This window comes from Helianthus annuus, chromosome 7, assembly GCF_002127325.2.
Source record: "Helianthus annuus cultivar XRQ/B chromosome 7, HanXRQr2.0-SUNRISE, whole genome shotgun sequence".
Lineage (NCBI taxonomy): Eukaryota > Viridiplantae > Streptophyta > Magnoliopsida > Asterales > Asteraceae > Helianthus > Helianthus annuus.
The window spans coordinates 122385717-122406429 of record NC_035439.2 but is presented as its reverse complement, the minus strand read 5'-3'; the positions used below and the strand labels follow the sequence as shown (position 1 = coordinate 122406429).

At 36.8% G+C, this 20713-nt stretch overlaps 1 protein-coding gene across 1 annotated transcript; it reads left to right on the top strand.

Annotated features, from left to right (window-relative positions):
- Positions 1 to 1303: 1303 nt before the first annotated feature.
- On the top strand, positions 1304 to 3418 carry LOC110885304 (parthenolide synthase). Its single transcript, XM_022132979.2, has 2 exons — positions 1304 to 2228; positions 2685 to 3418. Exons 1-2 carry the CDS (start codon positions 1311 to 1313, stop codon positions 3288 to 3290), a joined length of 1524 nt encoding a protein of 507 aa, XP_021988671.1. The 5' UTR covers positions 1304 to 1310; the 3' UTR covers positions 3291 to 3418.
- The last annotated feature ends 17295 nt before the right edge of the window (positions 3419 to 20713 follow it).

The window sequence follows — 20713 nt, the reverse complement described above, 5'->3', positions numbered from 1 at the left end:
GCAGCGAAGCTTGAAAATTTCCACCCGGGGGCGGAAGTCAACGGACCTAAAAATTCTATATAAATAATTTTTTTTTATAAAACCGAGGGGTCGAAAATGTTTATACCTAAAAAATTCTATACGAAACGTACATACATAATACTACTGAGCAAAAAGTTCGAAAGATCGCCCCCCGGCCCCTTGAAAGCTACACCCCTAAAGATGAGCGTTAGGAAATCTTAAGCATGAGGAACCCGAACACAATCAAGCACAACTTTCATCATAGCCGACATGTCTAATTATTCATATGCAATTTCATCACACATAAAACGTGCTTTCAATAATTGATTAATCGTATTGTGTGTGGAAGTATAAAAAGTAATTTTCTAATAATGTTTTTTCAATAACTTATCTTTGCTAAGTTTTTAAAAAGCAATAACAAGATAGGGGAAGGTTTAAATGAAAACCATTAGTTATCGAGAAAATTCAAAAATTAACTAAAAAAAACCTAAAAAACATACTAAAAATTTTGTTTTTTTTTTTTTGCATACCAATTTTCGCTATTTTAGGTATATAAAAAAAACTTTTTTTTCAAAAAAAAACAAATTTTGTAGTACACATGTGTATGTGTACTACACATGTGAATTATTACACATGTACATTACAATTTTTTTTTTGAAAAAAAGTTTTTTTTATATAGAAAAACTAGCGATTTTTAATAAAAAATTGAAAAAAAAAATTTTTTTGTGTGGTTTTTAGACTTTTTTAGTTAGTTTTTGAGTTTTCGCAATAAAAGTGTTTTTCATTTAAATCATCCCCTATATATATATATATATACACACACACACATACATACATGGAGGTTCATTTGAAAAAAAAAATTAATTGAGAACAAAAACAACAAATGCTACAATTGTAAAATATTAAATAATTTATCTCATCTCATTTATTATTATATTTGACTAATATATTAGTTATAAAAACTATCATACTACATACTAAAATTTTTCGCTACACACATCAAAATGTATCCTCTACAGTTCTATATTTATCCTACACATATAGAAATTTATCCTACATAGTTCGTAATTTATCCCACACTCTAAATTAATTTTTTTTAAAAAAAATATATCATTTGAAAATGAGTTACAAATTTAACGTAGTTAGTTTAAAAAAGAAAAAAATACAAATGAATGATTTATCTACGTTTACCAATAAATTAAATACCAATATTTAATGAAGCAAAATAACTAAAAGAGATTGGTTGTTATGAATCAAAACCCTATATATACACCTGTATATTACCATTAAATCTGCACAAAATCAACCACATGGAGATCTTCTCCATCTTCCTTTCATGGCTTCTTACAACAGCATTAGTTTTATTCATGTTCTGCATGTTTCTACACCCTCTAAGATCAAATAGATCATCCATAACAGCCCCTAAACTCCCCCCAAACCCTCCAAATCTTCCAATAATTGGAAACTTGCACAAACTAATAGGTAAACCTCGTCACCAAGCCCTTTGGCAACTCTCCAAAGAATATGGTCCAGTTATGCTATTTTATATTGGCTCAAAACCATACCTTATCATCTCTTCCCCTGCCATGGCCAAACAGGTCTTGAAAACACAAGATCATGTATTTTGTTCCCGTCCATTGTCCAAGGCCGTGAAGCGGCTAACTTACAATTACATGGACATCGCATTCTCCCCTCATAGCGATCACCAGAGGGAGATGCGCAAGATTTTGGTGTCTGAGTTCCTTGGTCCCAAGAGAGCTCGATGGTTTAACCATGTACTGGTGACCGAGATTGAAACCATGGTTCGTGCTCTAGGGTCGCATCCACCAAATGTTGCAGTAAACCTAAACAAGTTGTTTTTAGCATTGGTCAAGGGGGTGGTGTGCAAGGTGGCATTTGGTAACAATTATAGACAACAACCGAATAAGGGTCCGTCATGGGAAGTGGTGGTTGATGAAGGCCTGGAAATGTTGGGTGGATCGCTTGGGGATTCTTTTCCATGGGTAGGTCCATTTATTGACCAGGTTAGCGGATCGACCAGTATGCTGGAGACATGCTTTACTAATCTCGATACATACATCGAGTCGATCATCGATGATCATAAGAATCAAATTGCAGAAGTAATTGATGATGAAAAGGATTTTGTGTATACTTTACTTGAGTTGTCTTCCGAAGATAATACTTCTGGCCATCGGTTGACCAAAGAAGATATCAAAGCGCTTATATTGGTAAATAATATACTTTTAAGTTTTAAAAATGGATAGGTTATTTGCATATATTAAAGTGATTTATTTATTTGCGTAGAGTTCTTTCTTGAACAACCAACTTATTTTAGGTTAGAAAAACATGTCGAAATTGCAACAAAATGATCACTTCAATTAATTATCTAAAAAAGTAAAATATGGATGGTTATCGACACATAAGTATGATCTCATTATTTTTTTTTTCTGAACAAAGATATTGATCGTTTATACTAGTGGTGTTGGTCAAATTATAAATATTGATTGTATACTGATCAATCACTTTGAATCATTTCTTTACCGAATATTTTTGTATTGCAAAAAAAGTTGGTTAAGTAAATAAAGCCAAAAACAAAATGATTATTGTTCATGCATTTTGCTGCAAGTAATAGATATTGATTCGAGTGATGTACATAACATATTGCTAATGAAATAAGTTGTCAGGACGTACTCACTGGCGGAGTTGATACGACTGTTGTGACGTTGGAGTGGGCAATGTCTGAGATCGCTAGAAACGTTAGAGTGAAGCAAAAGTTGCAAACTGAAATCCGAAACAACACAGGACGAAAACCAAAAATAGATGTATTGGACATCACAAAATTGACATACTTGAAAATGGCGGTAAAAGAAACATTAAGACTACATGCTCCAGCCCCATTGATGATCCCCCACGAATGCATGAGCCATTGTCAAATTGGCGGTTACGACGTCTTACCTGGGACAACTGCTTTAATCAACGCGTGGGGGATAGGAAGAGATCCAAGCATTTGGGGAGAGAATGCGGCTGAGTTCTACCCAGAAAGGTTTGAGAAGTTTGAGGTTGATTTTGAGATGGTCCCGTTTGGGGGTGGACGAAGATCATGTCCAGCAATGAACACGGCTCCTGCAACTGTTGAGTTTGTGTTAGCAAATCTGCTTTACTGGTTTGATTGGGAAGTTCCCGATGGAGTGAAGAATGAAGATTTGAACATGCAAGAAGAGGGTACCTTAGTTCTCCGAAAGAAAGTACCACTTTGCCTTGTGCCTACAAATTATAATTGGGATGATTAATAAGTAATCGGCTTCTTCTTATTCTTCTTCTTCTTCTTCTTATTTTTTGTTTTTATTTTTTATTTTTGTAAAATACCAACTGCTTGAATAAGAAATCCATATATGGAGGTCGGTTGTTTTTATTTGAATGCTAAAAGGGTCCGATCGAAAAGCAATGCATAGCTGCCAAAAGATCCGCAACGACCTCTGTAATCTTTGAGTTTTAAACAACTTCCGGTGTTCTAGAATGAATGGGGAAAGTTATAGGTGGTTGTTTGCACTACAAGAAATTGATGGTATGGTGATAGGGCTGTAAATGAACCGAACGAGAACGAGTAAGGTATTGTTCATGTTCGTTCTTTAAGGATATAATGTGTTCATGAACTGTTCAGGAACACTTACCGAACGAGATTTTATGCTCGTGTTCATTCATTAAGGAAAGGTACGTGTTCATGAACATAGATAAAATTGTCGAAGATGACGATGGATAGAGGTGGATGGCGAGAGAGCGGCGCTAGACCTTGAAGCCCTAATCGTTGAACGAAAGTCGATAGAATTTTTCGATGTGAATGATGAAAAGGAAAGTGAAACGATTCATAAACAAAGTGGAAATAGGGTTTCCTATTTTATTTATTTGGGTAATGAGATAAATAAGAATTAAAGAATATAAAAAATTTATATAAAATAAATAAATCCTAAAAGATCTTTAATGAACAACATAAACAAATGAACATGAATGAATGTTCACGAACACATTACCGAAAATTCACGAACACATTTGAACAAACGAGACATTTTTTCATGTTCATTCATTTAACTAACTAACTGAATGAAATTTCTTGTTCATGTTCGCTCATTAATTAAATCAACGAACACAAACATAGACATGGGCTTTTTCATATTACCGAGTGCTACAGTGACAACCTCTTATTAAATTGTTTCTTTAACTTTTCATTTATTTATTCTGAAATAATATAAGTGAACATAATAATTTCACCAATATCGAGACACGTCTTCTGGTGACATGTAGTCTACATAGGTTAACACACACACATATATATATATATATATATATATGTATATATATATATATATATATATATATAGTGAAAGTGTAATGTACAATATTCCTTATCGTATGAGCGTACATGAAGGGGTAAGGTCCAAAAAACCTCGTATTAAGTACTTGGGACCATACCACAACCTCACCTTTTAACCCTCTTTAGACCTTGCGCGGCCGCGCACTGGTCCAACAAAGAGAGCTTAAGAAAGACAGCAGATAACACTTGCGCGCCAAAAGAAAGTTAATGAGACCTTGCGCCTTCCTCCACAACAAACAGGGATAAAAATCTCAGGTTAACACTTCCGCTTAACTAATATCCAGACTTGGATATTATTTACTACACTGCTACCGCACGATAAGGAGTCACACCGGATTATGGCAATAATCTTCTAGAAGGCTCAATCGTGCACCACCAGACGGTTATAACCGTCTAACCGTCTGGGACACGTGTCATCATCCCAGGCCACCCTGAAATCACGATGATGGCATGGAATTGGAAGGAAACCTCCACTTGCCCACTTTCCATGTGGCAACACCCCAGCCATTGATCAAGATCGCGATCCGTGTGCTCTCACAATCCGATCAAGAGAATTAACGGAAGGAAAATAACCGCTTACAGAGTTAGCATCTTCCGTTAATATTTCAATAACGAGTTTTCCCGCCCAAACTCCCGGCTATAAATATGAGAGAAATTCAGTATGAACTCCAAGTTACACTCACTTCATTAATACTTCTTCCTCTTCATAAACACATACTTATTCTCACGCTGGAGTGTGGTCACGGAGAGAACCTCCCTTCTCCTCATGTCGAGACTAACGGTGCTCTGTTTTGCAGTATTCGTCGAAGAAGAAGATCCATCCCTTTGAATCGAACGAGAGAGAACCACCCCTTTTATGCAGAACCTAACCCCCTGGATAATTTGATTCCGATCATTTATCCAATGTTTCTTCATTGGCGCCCACCGTTTTCTCTGTTTCATCTGTTTTTTCTCGTTTTTGATTCACTTTGTTGATTCCATCTGTAAATGGAAGAACCCTCAGCTCATCGGCAAAACGGCCCTTGGCCAAATTTCGTTAACAATACCCAGGTTGAGGGTATTGTAGAAGAAGCCTCGAATGACAATGAAGTGCAGTTCGCTAACAATCATCCAAATGAACCTATCACCCCAGGGGTACAGCCGGAGATCCCTGTAAGCTCAATTCTACCCCCAGGAAAAACCCCAATCTCCTGGTATGTCAGATCTCAGGGGGCATTAAATGATGTGTACACACAGCTGTGTGCACAAACTGCTCCCCAAACTCAATTACGAAGGCCTGTATCCCATGCTAGGACACCGTCGGTACCCCATGTTTCTCAACATGATGGGCCATCCCGAGTCCAGATCGAAGACACAGAGGTTTACTCCAGATCTCTATCAAGATACGAGTACACTCAATCAGAAAATCGTCAAAGAGAGTACCGAGATGAGTCACACTCTCATAGAAGACCATCAGTTCACACCAGGTTGGGTTCTCAGCGGAACACCCACACCAGTGAATTTGATCAAACTTACCATGAAGGAGAAAGTGCCAGTGTATTTACTCGGTTACAACCGAATTACAACAAGTGTAGAACCCGCGTGGTTTACAATCCTGAGGCTGAGCACAATTATGATCTGATCTATTGCCCTGCTGAAGCGACGAAGAATTCAAAATTTATTAGCGAAATTGCTCTGGCTCCACTAGAGAAGGCGAAGCTCCCGTCTAACGTAGGCAAGTTCAACGGCTTGACGGACCCTGACGATCATCTGCGGGTCTTCACAAGCGTCGGCCTGGTAGGAGGTTGGACCCTACCGATGTGGTGCCACCTTTTCGTTCAAACCCTTACAGGCGCCGCAAGGCTCTGGTTTGACAAATTGCCCGTGGGAAAAATCACGTCATGGATAGACTTGCGCGAGAAGTTTCTGGTTCATTTCAGCCAGCAAAGGCGATCCATCCGCGACACGGCGGACGTAATGAACATCTGGCGCCACGATGATGAAAGTCTGGAAGACTTCATTACCCGTTATAACAAGGAAGTACTCGAAATCGGAGACGTCCACGAGCAACTGATCCGCGCCCAATTTAAATATGCAGTCAGGTGCGACGACATGATAAAAGTCCTGTCTGGGACAGAAGGACTCCCGAAAAGCTGGGAAAATTAATGGCGGCGGCTAAGGTCTATGCCCAAACGGAAAAGAACCTCAGTACCAACAGGCCGCCACCACCGCATAGCCGACCCTCAGATTTAGGCTCAAGCGGTGGAAAGAAATTTAAGAAAGGCTGGCGCGATCCAAGCTCAGGGAACTATTCGTCAGAAGATGCACGAGCCACAATCAATAAGCTCGCTGCACAGAGAGAAGCTAAACAAGAGAATAGGGAGAGACAATGGACTCCCCTAGCCAAGACTCCTGCGGAAGTTCTAAGCACGGATGATTACCAGTTTAAGCCTCCACCACCCATGAAGAACAAATGTGGACAGGACCCAAGTCAATATTGTGATTACCACAAGGACAATGGTCATACCACCAATAACTGCATCTCCTTACGCACCGAGATTGAGAAGGCGCTTAAGAGTGGTGAGCTCACCCACCTACTATAAAACGTGCGCAAGGAGATAAAACAAATCACTCGAGGCGAAGAAGGCCCGAGTAAAAAGGCAAAAAATTAAGCAACAACTCTATGATCTCCTTGTAGAACGGAACAGACTCCACAGTTTATCAAGTTTAAGCAGGAAATAGAGTGTAACTTAAGCCCCGTGTAATTATTTTTAATAGAACTTTGTAACGGCCTTGCGCCTTATCTTGGAATAAACAACAATATTTCTATTATTCTTGTGTTTTTTCTTACAAAGTGCATGCAATTTCTTTTGGTAAGCGCAAAAACACTATGGTAAATATAATACAAGTCTCATGAACGGTCAGTGATTACATCACACAAGACCATACGTTCACACATGAGCTTTATACCACCTTCATTCGCCTTACCTAATCAAAGTAATTGTACCCATGCAAAATATTGTAAACTAAAAAAAACACATATCATACTATTCCTGGCGCACCAACACGCCTTAAAAAATCATCAAATTACACGGCAGTGTATTGTTAATAGTTACTTGCGCGGCAGCACATTAACAAGAAAAAGAGGATGCACATCCCAAACAAGCTACAAAGTGATTGTTCATACAATTATAAGAAACCTACGCTAAATCTTCGTCTTCATCCGGGAAGATTTCTTTCAGCTGCGCTACATGATCTTCGGACTGTAAAGCAACGTTTATAAGATCCATGACTAGAAGCTGCAAGTTGTTGAATTCTATTTTCATAGCTACAAGGGCAGCGCCAGTATTAACGCCATAAGTAGCAAATTTGCTAGTATCCCAATCAACCTTCAGAGCGTTATTCACATGATGCGAGCATTCAGCATACCCTTGGGCATATCCATTATTTCGCGCAGCAACCACCAAGTGCGCGACAGTTTTATCTAGCTCTTTAGAATTCAACACTGATTCAGCAACCTACAAAAGCAAGAAAGGCAAATAAGGGCAAGGCGCGAAACATTTCCGCAAGGAAAACAAGCAAATGACAACTTACACAGGCAATCTCACGCTCTTTCAGCCATAACATATCATTTTTCAAAGGTTCAAGCTTGCTCTCTACTATGGCCCGCGCCGTTTCAGAATTTTCTAGTTTCTCTTCAGTTTCAGCTAGGCGGCGGGAGGCTTCAGCTTTCTCAGTATGCGCAAGCTCCAAATCCTTTTTAAGTTGTTCCTGGTCAGAAAGCAAAGCGGTAAGTTCTTCTATCTCTTTATCTCTAAGAGCAAGAGTGGCGCAGGCATGTACCTCTCGTTGTTCACTTCGCTCCCTGTGGGAACACGCCTCATCTCGTGAAGGTTCAGCGTCAGCTTTTTCCTTTTTCAACTTTTCAATCTCCGCATCTTGTTTCTTCAATTTCTCAACTTCAGCCTTGAGATAAAATTGATAACATTGCGGAGACCTATCTTTTCGGCATTGTCCTTCTCACAAATCTTCTTCCAGTTCTTGCGCTCCTCGGAAAGAAGGGCAGCTTCGGCTTCCGCCTTCCTCTTCCAGCCCGCAACGGACCATTCTTCAGTTTTCCAATCAGCTTCAAACTTGGCCTGATCAGCTTCCAGCTTAGCCCTTAACTGGGCAACACGGTTCTCATCATCAGCAACTTTCTTCTTGGATACCTTAAAGGCAGCCCACTCCTTGTGCATACGATGCCACTCACGCACTATGCGATGCGTAGTGGATGTATAAGAAGCAGCCTCCTCAAGGTAAGCATGATAAGTTTGCTCATGAAGACGACTTTCTTGGAACTTAATCTCCCCAGGCGGAAATATCCCCTGCAACTAGTCCCGGCACACGCGCCAATCTGAGAAAGTATCACCTTTCTTCAGATTACAAACAGGGGCATGAATTTCAGAGGCATCCTTCTCCGAATAAGTTCTATAATAATAATTCCCTAGAGTTTCATCTGGGCGGATTGGAGAATTCTTGCCAGCATCAGAGAACGAGCCTTGGTCTTCAACGGTAACCTTCTCGATGTTCTCAGGCATAAAGCCAGAAGTTTTGGAAGGAGAAGTTGTAACAGGAATTTCGTCGGCAGCTTTCCCCTTCTCCAAATCATGAGCAGCAAGATTAGGAGTTTGTGGATTACCAGCGTCATCCGCAACCTCTGGGCTAGTAATTTTTTCTGCATCCACAGTAACATCGACAGGCCTATCAGCCTCAAGATTCTCATCCCCAACAGCCTTCTCCGCCTCGCTCTCAGGAACCTTAGTGTTCTCTAATTGATCAGCAACCGAGGCGCGCAGAGGGGAAGATGTGAGTTCTTCATTGACCACAGATAACGGTTCTGTGGGAACAAGAGAAATTGGTTTTTCTGGAAAAACAAATATGTAAATCACAATTAGTCAAGAAAGTGGAAAAGACGGGAACAGAAGAAGACGCTTACCAGGAACAGATTCCGGAATAAAGGCGTCCAAGTTGCCTTTTCTAGTAATTTTCTTCCTCTGAATCTTCTTCGCCGGCTGACCTTCAGCTTCAGCGTCCGCCTATTTTCTTTTCCCCGCTTTCTTCCTCACTAAGTGCTCAGGACTCGATTCCAAATCAATGGGATCCTCATGATTTGATGGAGGAATATCAGTAGTGTCCTTTGGTTCCGTCTTTGGTCTTCTTATAACTGCAGGCGCAAGACCCTCCAAAGAATCAGATACCACCACATAATCACACCAGGAGTCAGAGGAGCGGCGCATACCTTTCTTCTCTACTCCCACATTTTTTGCCTTAGAAGTTTGAGCCTTGTCAACTTCATTCTTCTTTGGCACGGCGCTAGTCGTGGGCGCACGTTTCCTCTTCTCAAGACCTATGCCCAAGTTAGACAATTCACCTACTAACAAAGCACAGAATAAAACTTATTCAAACGCGCAAAAGTAGCAAACAAAAATAATATGATGAAAGCTTACCAACACCAGCAGCAGGTTATGCAGACAGATCAGCATCCCGCGGAAGAACAAAGTTCTTCACAATACGGTGATACCAGATCTCTTCTTCAAGCTTTTTAGCAATAGTAGCCATCTTCCCACCTTCCCTCTCAAATGCAACAACATACAAGGAAACAACTGCAAAGGAAGAGGAGCAAGGTCAAAAAAAAAAAAAGAGGAGAGAGGAGCAAACAGGGCAAACCCCAAAATCTTAGCTTTGCCATCCTCCATATACACCGGTTTGTCTTCCCAGTTCATCTTCCAATTCAGACTCATGCTAGCACCAACAAGGGCTTTCTCTGGCAAAGCAATCGATGGAATGTCTTTCAGATCCTGGTACCAATTTTCGTCAACAGGGGTTTGAATGGTCTCGGTGGGAACATCCTCTTTTCCCCTAAAAGACATCCTCATCGGAATAACTCCCACCTTGACAAAAAAGAATTTTTGCTTCCAGTCATGGAATGATTTTGGGGGATTCAGCAAAATTTTCTTTGCCGATGCTCTTTGTACAAAAGAATAGAACCCCTGAGAGCAGTGCATCTGATGGAAAACACGAAATCGGGGAACCGTCGGTTCGATATTCATCGTCTGGCATACAAATTCAAAATGGCGAACCCTAACCATACTGATAGGGTGCAACTGAGAGACGTGGAATTTGTAATACTCAAGAATTTCAAGAAAAAATTTAGTTACAGGCAGACGGAAGTTGCCTGCACAAAAGAAATCCCAAAATAGGGTCACATACCCAGCCGGAGCATCCGCCGTTGTCTGACCCTCTTCAGGGTATCGGGCACCCCAGTTTTCCAGGAACCGAAGGTTCCGAATCAAACCATCAAAAGTTGCCCTAGACCACTTTAATGGTGGAAGTTCGATAGACATTTCTTCAGTAGAATCTTCGTGATGATCTCCGGTTGACATAAGAGGAAGAAATTGCAAAATTTTTTCTAGAAACGAATAAAGAAGATGAAGAAGCAAAGAGGGATTTTCAACAAAGTAATGATTACTGGAAATAGGAAACCCAAAACACTTATATACCCACCGCCATAAATAACTTAGGTAACTGCAACAACACCTTTTTCGGGATAGCACAGTTACCCAAGCGACAGGGGCGAGTGGAGAACAACACAAACGTGAGCTCACGCGCGCGTGTAAAACACAGTCAGTAATGTGCATCTGATAGTGACAGCCTGTCACACAGTCATTACTATACCTTTCACACCCAAAGCCAAAGATTTTAAAAAATCAGCATAATGAGCAAAGTGTATCTTCTCATAGAAGATTTCCCACTTTCGCGCCCAAAAGCCTATAAGCATTTCCCTCATATAGTCCAGTGCTCCACTTATTTACCTAAGAGCAACACTAGACTGAGGGACTTGAAGGGGTAAAGTCCCAAAAACCTCGTATTAAGTACTTGGGACCATACCACAACCTCACCTTTTAACCCTCTTTAGACCTTGAGTGGCCGCGCACGGGTCCAACAAAGAGAGCTTAAGAAAGACAGCAGGTAACACTTGCGCGCCAAAAGAAAGTTAATGAGACCTTGCGCCTTTCTCCACAACAAACAGGGATAAAAATCCCAGGTTAACACTTCCGCTTAAATAATACCCAGACTTGGATATTATTTACTACACTGATACCACATGATAAGGAGTCACACCGGATTATGGCAATAATCTTCTCGAAGGCTCAATTGTGCACCACCAGACGGTTATAACCGTCTGGGACACGTGTCATCATCCCAGGCCACCCTGAAATCACGATGATGGCATGGAATTGGAAGGAAACCTCCACTTGCCCACTTTCCACGTGGCAACACCCCAGCCGTTGATCAAGATCGCGATCCGTGTGCTCTCACAATCCGATCAAGAGAATTAACGGAAGGAAAATAACCGCTTACAGAGTTAGCGTCTTCCGTTAATATTTCAATAACGAGTTTTCCCGCCCAAACTCCGGCTATAAATATGAGAGAAATTCAGGTATGAACTCCAAGTTACACTCACTTCATTAATACTTCTTCTTTTTCATAAACACATACTTATTCTCACACCGGAGTGTGGTCACATAGAGAACCTCCCTTCTCCCCGTGGCGAGACTAACGGTGTTCTGTTTTGCAGTATTCGTCGGAGAAGAAGATCTATCCCTTTGAATCGAAAGAGAGAGAACCACCCCTTTTATACAGAACCTAACCCCCTGGACAATTTGATTCCGATCATTTATCCAGTGTTTCTTCAGTACAAGATTTGAAGATCGCATGTTATAAACTTCAATGGCATTAAAAAAAAACAGTCGCATGGTGTGGGTTCAATGGGGAACATTAAAAACGTAAGTAACTTGGGAACATTGTATTTAACATTTAGATATAGAGTAAAGTACACGGTCCCTAAGGTTAACCAAAATTTTGGATTGGGTCCCTAGCTTTTGAAAAGTACATGGATGGTCCCTATGGTTTGCACTTTGTAATGCATTTAGTCCCCGTCTAAAAAATCTAAAGGTTTTCGCAGGTCCAAGTAATTTAGGACTAAATGAGTTACAAAGTGCAAACTAAAGGGACCATTGATGTACTTTTGGCAAAAGTCGGGGACTTCATGTATTACAAAGTGCAAACCACAAGGACCATCTGTGTACTTTTGAAAATCCAAGGACCCAATACAAAATTTTGGTTAACCATAGGGACGATCTGTGTACTTTACTCTTTACATATATATATATATATATATATATATATATATATATATCATAAAATTTCAATATAACATGTTAACAAGTAGTTTTTTCAAAAAACTTTTCAGAGCTTTAACATATAAATACATGTATAAGACTTTCTTAGTAAAAAAAATCTATAAGTAAAAAAATTAAAAAATGCTTAAAAACCGTCAGAAAGGTTTTTTTTTTAAATACATATTTTTTATGAGAAAAGTGCCCGAATAGTCCCTATGGTTTGCTCCGTTTTCACCTATAGTCCTTATACTTCTAAAATTACAGCTATAGTCCCCAACTTTTGCACTTTCGTTCTCGGATAGTCCCTTACGTGGATGGGATTTAATTTTCTTAGTTAAGTGGATGTGAAATGACAAAAGTTCCCTTTATATTAAAAACCCTAAAAATCCATCCTTTCATTCAGATCACTATACCCACCATCAACTACAACCACCACCACCCTCCACCGGAGAACCATCACCACCTCCGGCATACATCCACTATCTCCGCCATTAACACAACTCCACCCTTCAACCATGGTCTCCTCCATTGAAAAAGTTTGTTTTGCAGGTCTTGTGTTTAACGAAGAAGAACAAGTAATCAAATCTGAGTTGTTGATTGAAAATAACAAATGAAATCGGCAGAAAGTTATCGACTTTCTTGGAATGTTATTAGATCTGAATCGCATAACAGATTGAATCGACTATTGTTTGCAAGTTGTAGTTTGAGATTTGATTCCTTACTAAAAGAAAACGAAAAAAAAAGATCAGATCTTGTGTGCGATGTTGTGATTGTTGAGAATCATATCTGAATCGCATCACACATTTTATTTTTTTCAACTGTTGAGAACTTTTGTTGTGTTGATTGTTTGATTTAGAAAAAGAAAAGGAACGAGCATTACAGGTTTTTTCTAGCTTTTAACTAGTGGTTGTAGCGATGAAGTGTTTTAGGATTGAAGGTTTTGAAGAAAAGTTGCAGGTTTTAAATTTGGAATTGAATATTTGGTGTAAAAGAAGGTAGACAGTATAAGTGACGATTGTGATTGTCGAGAATATCAGAGTGAGAATTATTGGGGGTTGGGTTGAAGATGGTGGTGGGTAGGTGGTGTTAATGGCGGAGACGGTGGTCGAAGGGGTTGGTGTTCATGGCGGAGATGGAGGATGGGGGATGTACGGCAGAGGTGGTGGTTGTAGTTGGGGACTATCCGAGAACGAAAGTGCAAAAGTTGGGAACTATAGCTGTAATTTTAGAAGTGTAGGGAGTATAGGTGAAAACGGAGCAAACCACAGGGACTATCTGGACACTTTTCTCTTTTTTTTTATTGGAATAGCTTCTACATATCTTTGTATGTAAAAGCTCCGAAAAAAAATTGGAAAATTTTCTTTTAGTATTTTAGATTGAATTTTTATGATACATTTAACATGTTAAATGCACTATTCCCCGGTTCCCTGTTTTTTAGTGTTCCCCATTGAGACTCTCTCTCTCTCTCTCTCTCTCTCTCTATATATATATATATATATATATATATATATATATATATATATATATATATATATATATATATATATATATATATATATATATATATATATATATCATATTAAGTAAATCACACCAATAACACAGGTAAGGTAGAGTCTAATGAGGGTAAAATGTAGACAGCCTTACGTCTACCTCATAGGATTAGAGAGACTGCTTCCAATGAGACCTCAGACTCGATTATATATATATATATAGGGACCGCTAAGATGAAAACCACCTCCAGTTGTAAAAACCATGAGAACTTTTTGATCCAGGGCGAGTTGGACCAAATTTTTTTTTGATAAACGTAGATGCGTGTATTATAAACACATTTGTAAAAAAAAATTCAAAAAAAAATGTCGCGTGTGTAGTTTTGAGCACCACAAGTTTGTGTTACACAACACAAACTTGTGGTGCTCAAAACTACACACACGACATTTTTTTTTTGAATTTTTTTTTACAAATGTGTTTATAATACACGCATCTACGTTTATGAAAAAAATTTTTGGTCCAACTCGCCCCGTACGGTGTAGTTCTCATGGTTCTTACAACTGGAGGTGGTTTTCATTTTAGCAGTCCCTGATACATACATATATATATATATATATGGTGAAAATTTTAAATACAAAAGGGTCTTAACGTGTGATAGTGCGTAGTGAAAAAATAACATGCATAATTAGGGTTTACCCTGTGACAACCATCCTGTTTTTAGTTAATCCGTATAAATTAATCACTATTTATACATTATTGTTGTGCAAATTTGACTTATTTATTTAGTAATTGAGTTCATAAGTCTAGCAAGGTCCGGGTAAACGCATGGGATTGCATTTGGTTTTCATTAAATTTAAAGTTTATCGCATAGCGATAAAAGTGTAAAAAACAGACATTGGTGATAATACGATATACTGTTAAGTGTTAAAATTGTTCCAATATGCCTGAAACACGTATTGACATTATTGATTGTTGGGTGAGAAAATAGATTAAAACATGTTATAGAAACTAAATTATAATATTTACCGTTTTTATCGTTTGGACACTTATAACTTGTACAATTCATCTAACAATGTGCTACTAGTGGGATTATATTTATGTAGACTAGTTAAACTCCTCCCTCCATGACTATGACCATCATGGACCATCCCCATCTACATATTTGAAATGGTGACAACCTATAATAGTTGTCAATTAGTGGAGCTTTGGGATTAGGAAGAATGAGTGAAGCTAGATTAACCACATGCTAAGGGTATGTTTGGCAAAAGTAGTTGGTGACTGGTAGCTGAAAGCTGGTGGCTGTGGTAGCTGGTAGTTAGTAGCTATAGCTTTTTAGATATATTTGGTGTTTGGTAGAGTAGCTGGAGCTTTTAATTAAATGTATAAAACGACCAAAATGGACATAACTAAAAATTTAGAAAGTTGGTGTATTAAAAAGTTCCTTATTTTTAGAGGTTAAAATAGTCATTTTTCTCTAAAAGCTTGTAGCTCCTTCTAAACGCTACTAGTAGTAGCGTTCAACCAAAAGCTTCAAGCTTCTAACCTAAAAGCTTAAAGCTCCTTCAACCAAACAAGACTTTTTATTGAGTAAGAGTTTTTTCTTAAAAGCTTAAAGCTAGATGCTTCTAAAAGCTCCATGCCAAACAATACCCTAAATCATAACAAATATCTCATAACCTCCACCCATTCCTTTCATTTTTACTTTTTCCCTCCTAAAAAGCTACGACCACACCCAATTCCTAAACCCTTTTCCATTTTCTTCAAACCTCAACACAAATTCAAGGCTTGTTAGTGCTAGGGATGGAAGTGTAAGAAGATTATTGGAGCTTGTCTTGGATTGGAGCTTCAGAACACCACTTTTCTTGTACAAATTCGAAAGGTTTTTATCTCTAGTCTTGAACTAATTGTAAGCATCTTGTTCATCTATTTTATCTTGATTAAAAGCCTAAAGTGTTTAAGTATGTTTTCACCAAGCAAATGATTATTAAATTTTTATAAAAATGAACTAATATATGGTTTAAGTAGAAATCATAATATGATGGATTTTTTTGTCATAAAAATCATATTGGTGATTGATGAAGTTGTGGTTGGATTAAAGTGTGTTAAAAAGGGTATAGATGGTGACTGTGGTATGATGATTCTTAGTAGATTGACGAACATGGTAAAATATAGTGTTTTTGGTCTAAAAAATGAATGTATGTTATTTACATTTATAGCCAAAAATAATGGGGGGTATGTGGATAGTCTTGATATGTCTAAAAAGTGTCATGTTATGCTTAGGTGATTATGTGTTAAATGATGATTATTGGGAAATCATGATGATGTCCATAATAAGTCTTAGATTTAAATTGCATGATTAAAGGGTGTGCATGCTGGCTGAAAATTTATATGGCATGTTGATGATTATTTGGTTTTTGTTTGGAAGATGGAACCTAAGTGTAAGTTTGGAATGGTTAAACTTACATGTTGGGAAGTTGGGGTGTGTGAAACATAGTTTTTCATGAGTTAACATTTAGGATATGTTCATATTTGAAAAAGGGATGATTGTATGGTAGATGTTGGTTTTGGTAAATTCAAGTGGGTTCTTGATGCAAGAATCACCAAATGTGGTGATTATGGGTTTTGATGATCAAGGTATCATCATCATGGCTTTGATGAATGGCTAAACTTACATGTTTGGGAAGCTGGGGTATGTAACACATAGTTTTGCCTGAGTTAAGTTCATGTTGAAAAAGGGATGATTGTATGGAAGATGTTGCTTTTGGTAAATTCAAAATATAAAATATTTGTTTGTCGTCATTCGTTTTTTACTTGACTAATTCTTCAAGAGAAAAAAATTTATCTATTTGCCCATCTGAACAATAAAGCTTAATATAATATAAACCAGTATGCCAATAAGGTGATGATGGAGTGGTAAGGGGAGGCTTGGTGTTCTAAGAGACCCAAGTTCGATTCCCGCCCTCTCCATTATTTTCTGCGGCACCTGGTGTTGATGGGAGACTAGACGAATAGGTGGAGATCGCTAGTTCGATCCTTGAACTGAGCAAGTTTTACCTCACCGCACTGTCATGCCTTCGGACGAGTGTTCACGGGCTTCGGCCCTAGGTGAGGGTTTTCCCCGGTTCGGAGGCGAGTGTATCCCAATGTGGTGAATTTCGTCAGTAGCCCATTTGAAGGATTCGTTGGTCGTTAAAAAAAAAAACAAATATAAACCAGTAGACTTTCGTATGTGATTGGTGTATTTCCGTATAGGCCTAAACTAATTAAATAAAAGTTACAAACATAACGTTATCAATTACAAAGTTAAGTTGTGGTACGGTATCGGCGGTAACGCTAATTAAAAAGTACTCATATTGAAACCAAATACCATAAAAATTAATATTGTTATTAAGTTCAATGTTCGAGCGGTATTGGTTTGGTTCGGGAAAAATTATTGTATTAAATATAAAAAGGTTTATTTAAACTTGTTTAATTACACAAAAGTTATCTCATGTAACAGAAAAAACTGGTAATATGCTCAAAACGATATCTACACGTGTTTTAAATCTATTTCAAAACCATAAAAAGAACACTCATACCACCGGTTCTCATAATACCAATACCAGTACCAATGTTCTTTGGTTGTTGTCGGTTTGCTTCGTTAGGGTAACAGTACTCAATGTAGTTTACCATACTAAAAAAATACCTTATTTTGAATAAAACTTTGTTTTCATAGAATATATATCCGGACGTTGAGAAAAAAATAATAAAGAGAGCTGCTTAATTTTTTTTAAGTTGAAGAACGCCAGTTATTAGAGAAATATAAGATTAAATAATAAGTAAAATATTATATAAAAATTAAATGAGTTAAAGGAGTAGATTAGTATAGTATAAATGTTGAAATTCAGACATACAAAATATCAAAATTATATCAAAATTAGGATAGGAATGTTCAAATGAAAAAGAAAATATTTTGTAATTGTAAGAAGAGAAATAATAAATTTAAACCAACTAGTGAAATACCCATGCGTTGAAGCGGAAATTCGGCCGATATCAGTTTGATTTTCTAGGGTATCGATGTGGTAGCGACACCTAGTATTGCAACCGAAAATAAAAACCTAAAAAATAAATGTTTTACATCAATTGAAAACCATAAAAATAAATATCGGTAATTTTTCCGATAGTCATGATGTTGTTCGGTCGGAATCTATTTGCGGTTTGTTACGGCAGCGGTATATTACCGACACTCATTATAAACCAAATATGTTCAAAAGTAATTATAATTATAAAATAATAGGTTTGTGTTTCAATTAGTTATACACTACTATTCATGATTCGGTTTTAAGCAAAATTTATATGGACACATGAAAAAGAAAGCTAGGTTAACACAATTAACTTAGAATTTTATAAAACATCGTATATTAAAAGTATTAAAAGTTATTATATGAGAAAAAAAAAATAATTAAACTTAATTATATTATTAAAATAATAAAAAGGTATTACTAAATTTACATTGTTACTGTTTATAAAAGAATTCAGTCAGACTTTATAATATTATCTATATATCTATATCTATATATATATAAATGAGATGGATTTGGGCCATGTGGCATGTGTATTTGGAGCTTTTTGATGATATGACAAGTTATTGTGAAGCTGGATTGTGAGTTTGGGAGGGGATGGATTATAAAATTCTAAATTCACACTTTGCCTCAAAATTGGTCGCGGGATCCATATTATTTCAGGTCGGAGAATTCGGTTTCCAAACAGACCCACTTACCTTATTTGGATCCAATAAATTAGGTCTCAATTATTGTTCTTTGCATCTCACCTACCAACATCTCAATTTTCTCTCTTCTCTTTCTTCTACAATCCTTTCAAGATCTCAGTGGTTATACAAGATTTGTTCAAAATCGTAGGTAAATATACCTAATCGACGCTAAATCTGCTTTATTTATGTTATTCGATTCTTTAGAAAGTTGATTTTATAAACATTTCTTCGAATGCTATTAACTTCTTCTTTGTTCTGAATTTTGTAGATCCGATCATAAAATTGAAGGTATGTTGTTTTAGTTTGTTGTTTATCTACTGTGCATCTTTAATCTAAGCGATTGAACATTTATATTTTTTTTGCAAACAATATCAACATCGGAGGTTTTGTTATCATCATCTACATTCTCTGATTTATGTAGTGTCTATGAACGTTAATCATGTCTTGGACATTTATCAAACTTACTGATTTTTGTTTATTTTGATTTTCATGTGAATCCCTAAATCTTGGATAACAATCTTGATTTTCATGTCTTGGACGTTAATCATTTCTTGGACATTAAAGGTATGTTGTTATTTATGTTATTCGATTGTATACAAAGTTGATTTTATAAAGATTGTTTCGATTGCTAATAACGTTTTCTTTGTTCTTATTTATGTAGATCCGATCAAAAAAATTAAAGGTATGTTGTTTTAGTTAGTTGCTTATCATGTCTTCCCCATTTATGATAGTTATTGAATTTTGTTGAATTTGTTTTTCATGTGAATCCGTAATCTGTGATAAAAATCGGACTCTGATAATTCCTCAAACAAAAGAGGTTAGTTAAATTTTATATTTTTTCTATCTTTTTTAAGTTTGTAATATTTAGTTTTATCCTTTCAGTTCAGTAATTTTTTTTAAATTAGTAATATATGTTCTGAATGATTTATGGTTTGTATTTTCCCATGGTTAACCGTCAATCTGTTGTGAAATTCGTACTCGGAATGTTCGTCTACCAAAACAAGTTAGTTAAATGTTGTTGGTATTGTTTGTTTTTTTTGATGTATAGTCTTTCTTATTTCTTTTTAAATTTTGTGTCACTATTTTTTTTTAAATTAGTAAAGATGTTCTGAATGATTTATTGTTTGTATTTTCCCATGGTGAATCCTCAATCTTTTTGGAAATTCGGACTCGGAATGTTCATCTACCAAAACAGGTTAGTTAAATGTTGTTGGTATTGTTTGTTTTTTTATATGTATACTCTTTCTTATTTCTTATTAAATTTTCTGTTTAGGCATAATTTTGAACCTTTATGTCATTATCTTTTAAAGTTCATATTGTTAGTTTTGTCAGTTATGAGTTTTTCTATTTAGGTTTAAAGATACCTTTAATTTCTTTCTAAAGATGTTTTTTGTTTCCATAAATACATTACTGTTTTTAAGGTTAATTTTTCTACTCTCAATTATAACTCGGTTTCTGTAATTAGACATTGTTTCTATAAATAAGTTACCGTTATATTTTTTAAAAAATTCATTTATTCCTTTGCAGTTATGGATCCTAAAAACAACGCTCCAAACGTTTTTAAAGTTGATTGATGACTATGATCCTATATTTTTTGTATGTTTCTTTGGTTTTCATTTTATCAACAGACAATAAGTTATTTAAGCTTATATGTTTTTTGTTTCGATTCATAGGAAATACCGTATGATTTTGCAAGCTTATTGTGGGGAGGAAAAGTTCCATATGGTCAATGTCTTGAACTTATTGATGATGATTTATGCAACTGCAGGAGTCTGAATCTTCTTCGAACACAAGAGGTAAGTTTAATTTTATCATTTTTTTGGTGTTTTTTGATCCGGTATAATGATAGTTTTCATCGTTGATGTTAATCTCTATAATTTTTAAGTTATTTTGTTTATT

Coding starts and splice junctions, on each gene's coding strand:
- LOC110885304 (XM_022132979.2), top strand. CDS start 1,311: ATGGAGATCTTCTCCATCTTCCTTTCATGGCTTCTTACAACAGCATTA. Junction 2,229..2,684: donor ATATCAAAGCGCTTATATTG/GTAAATAATATA, acceptor ATAAGTTGTCAG/GACGTACTCACTGGCGGAGT.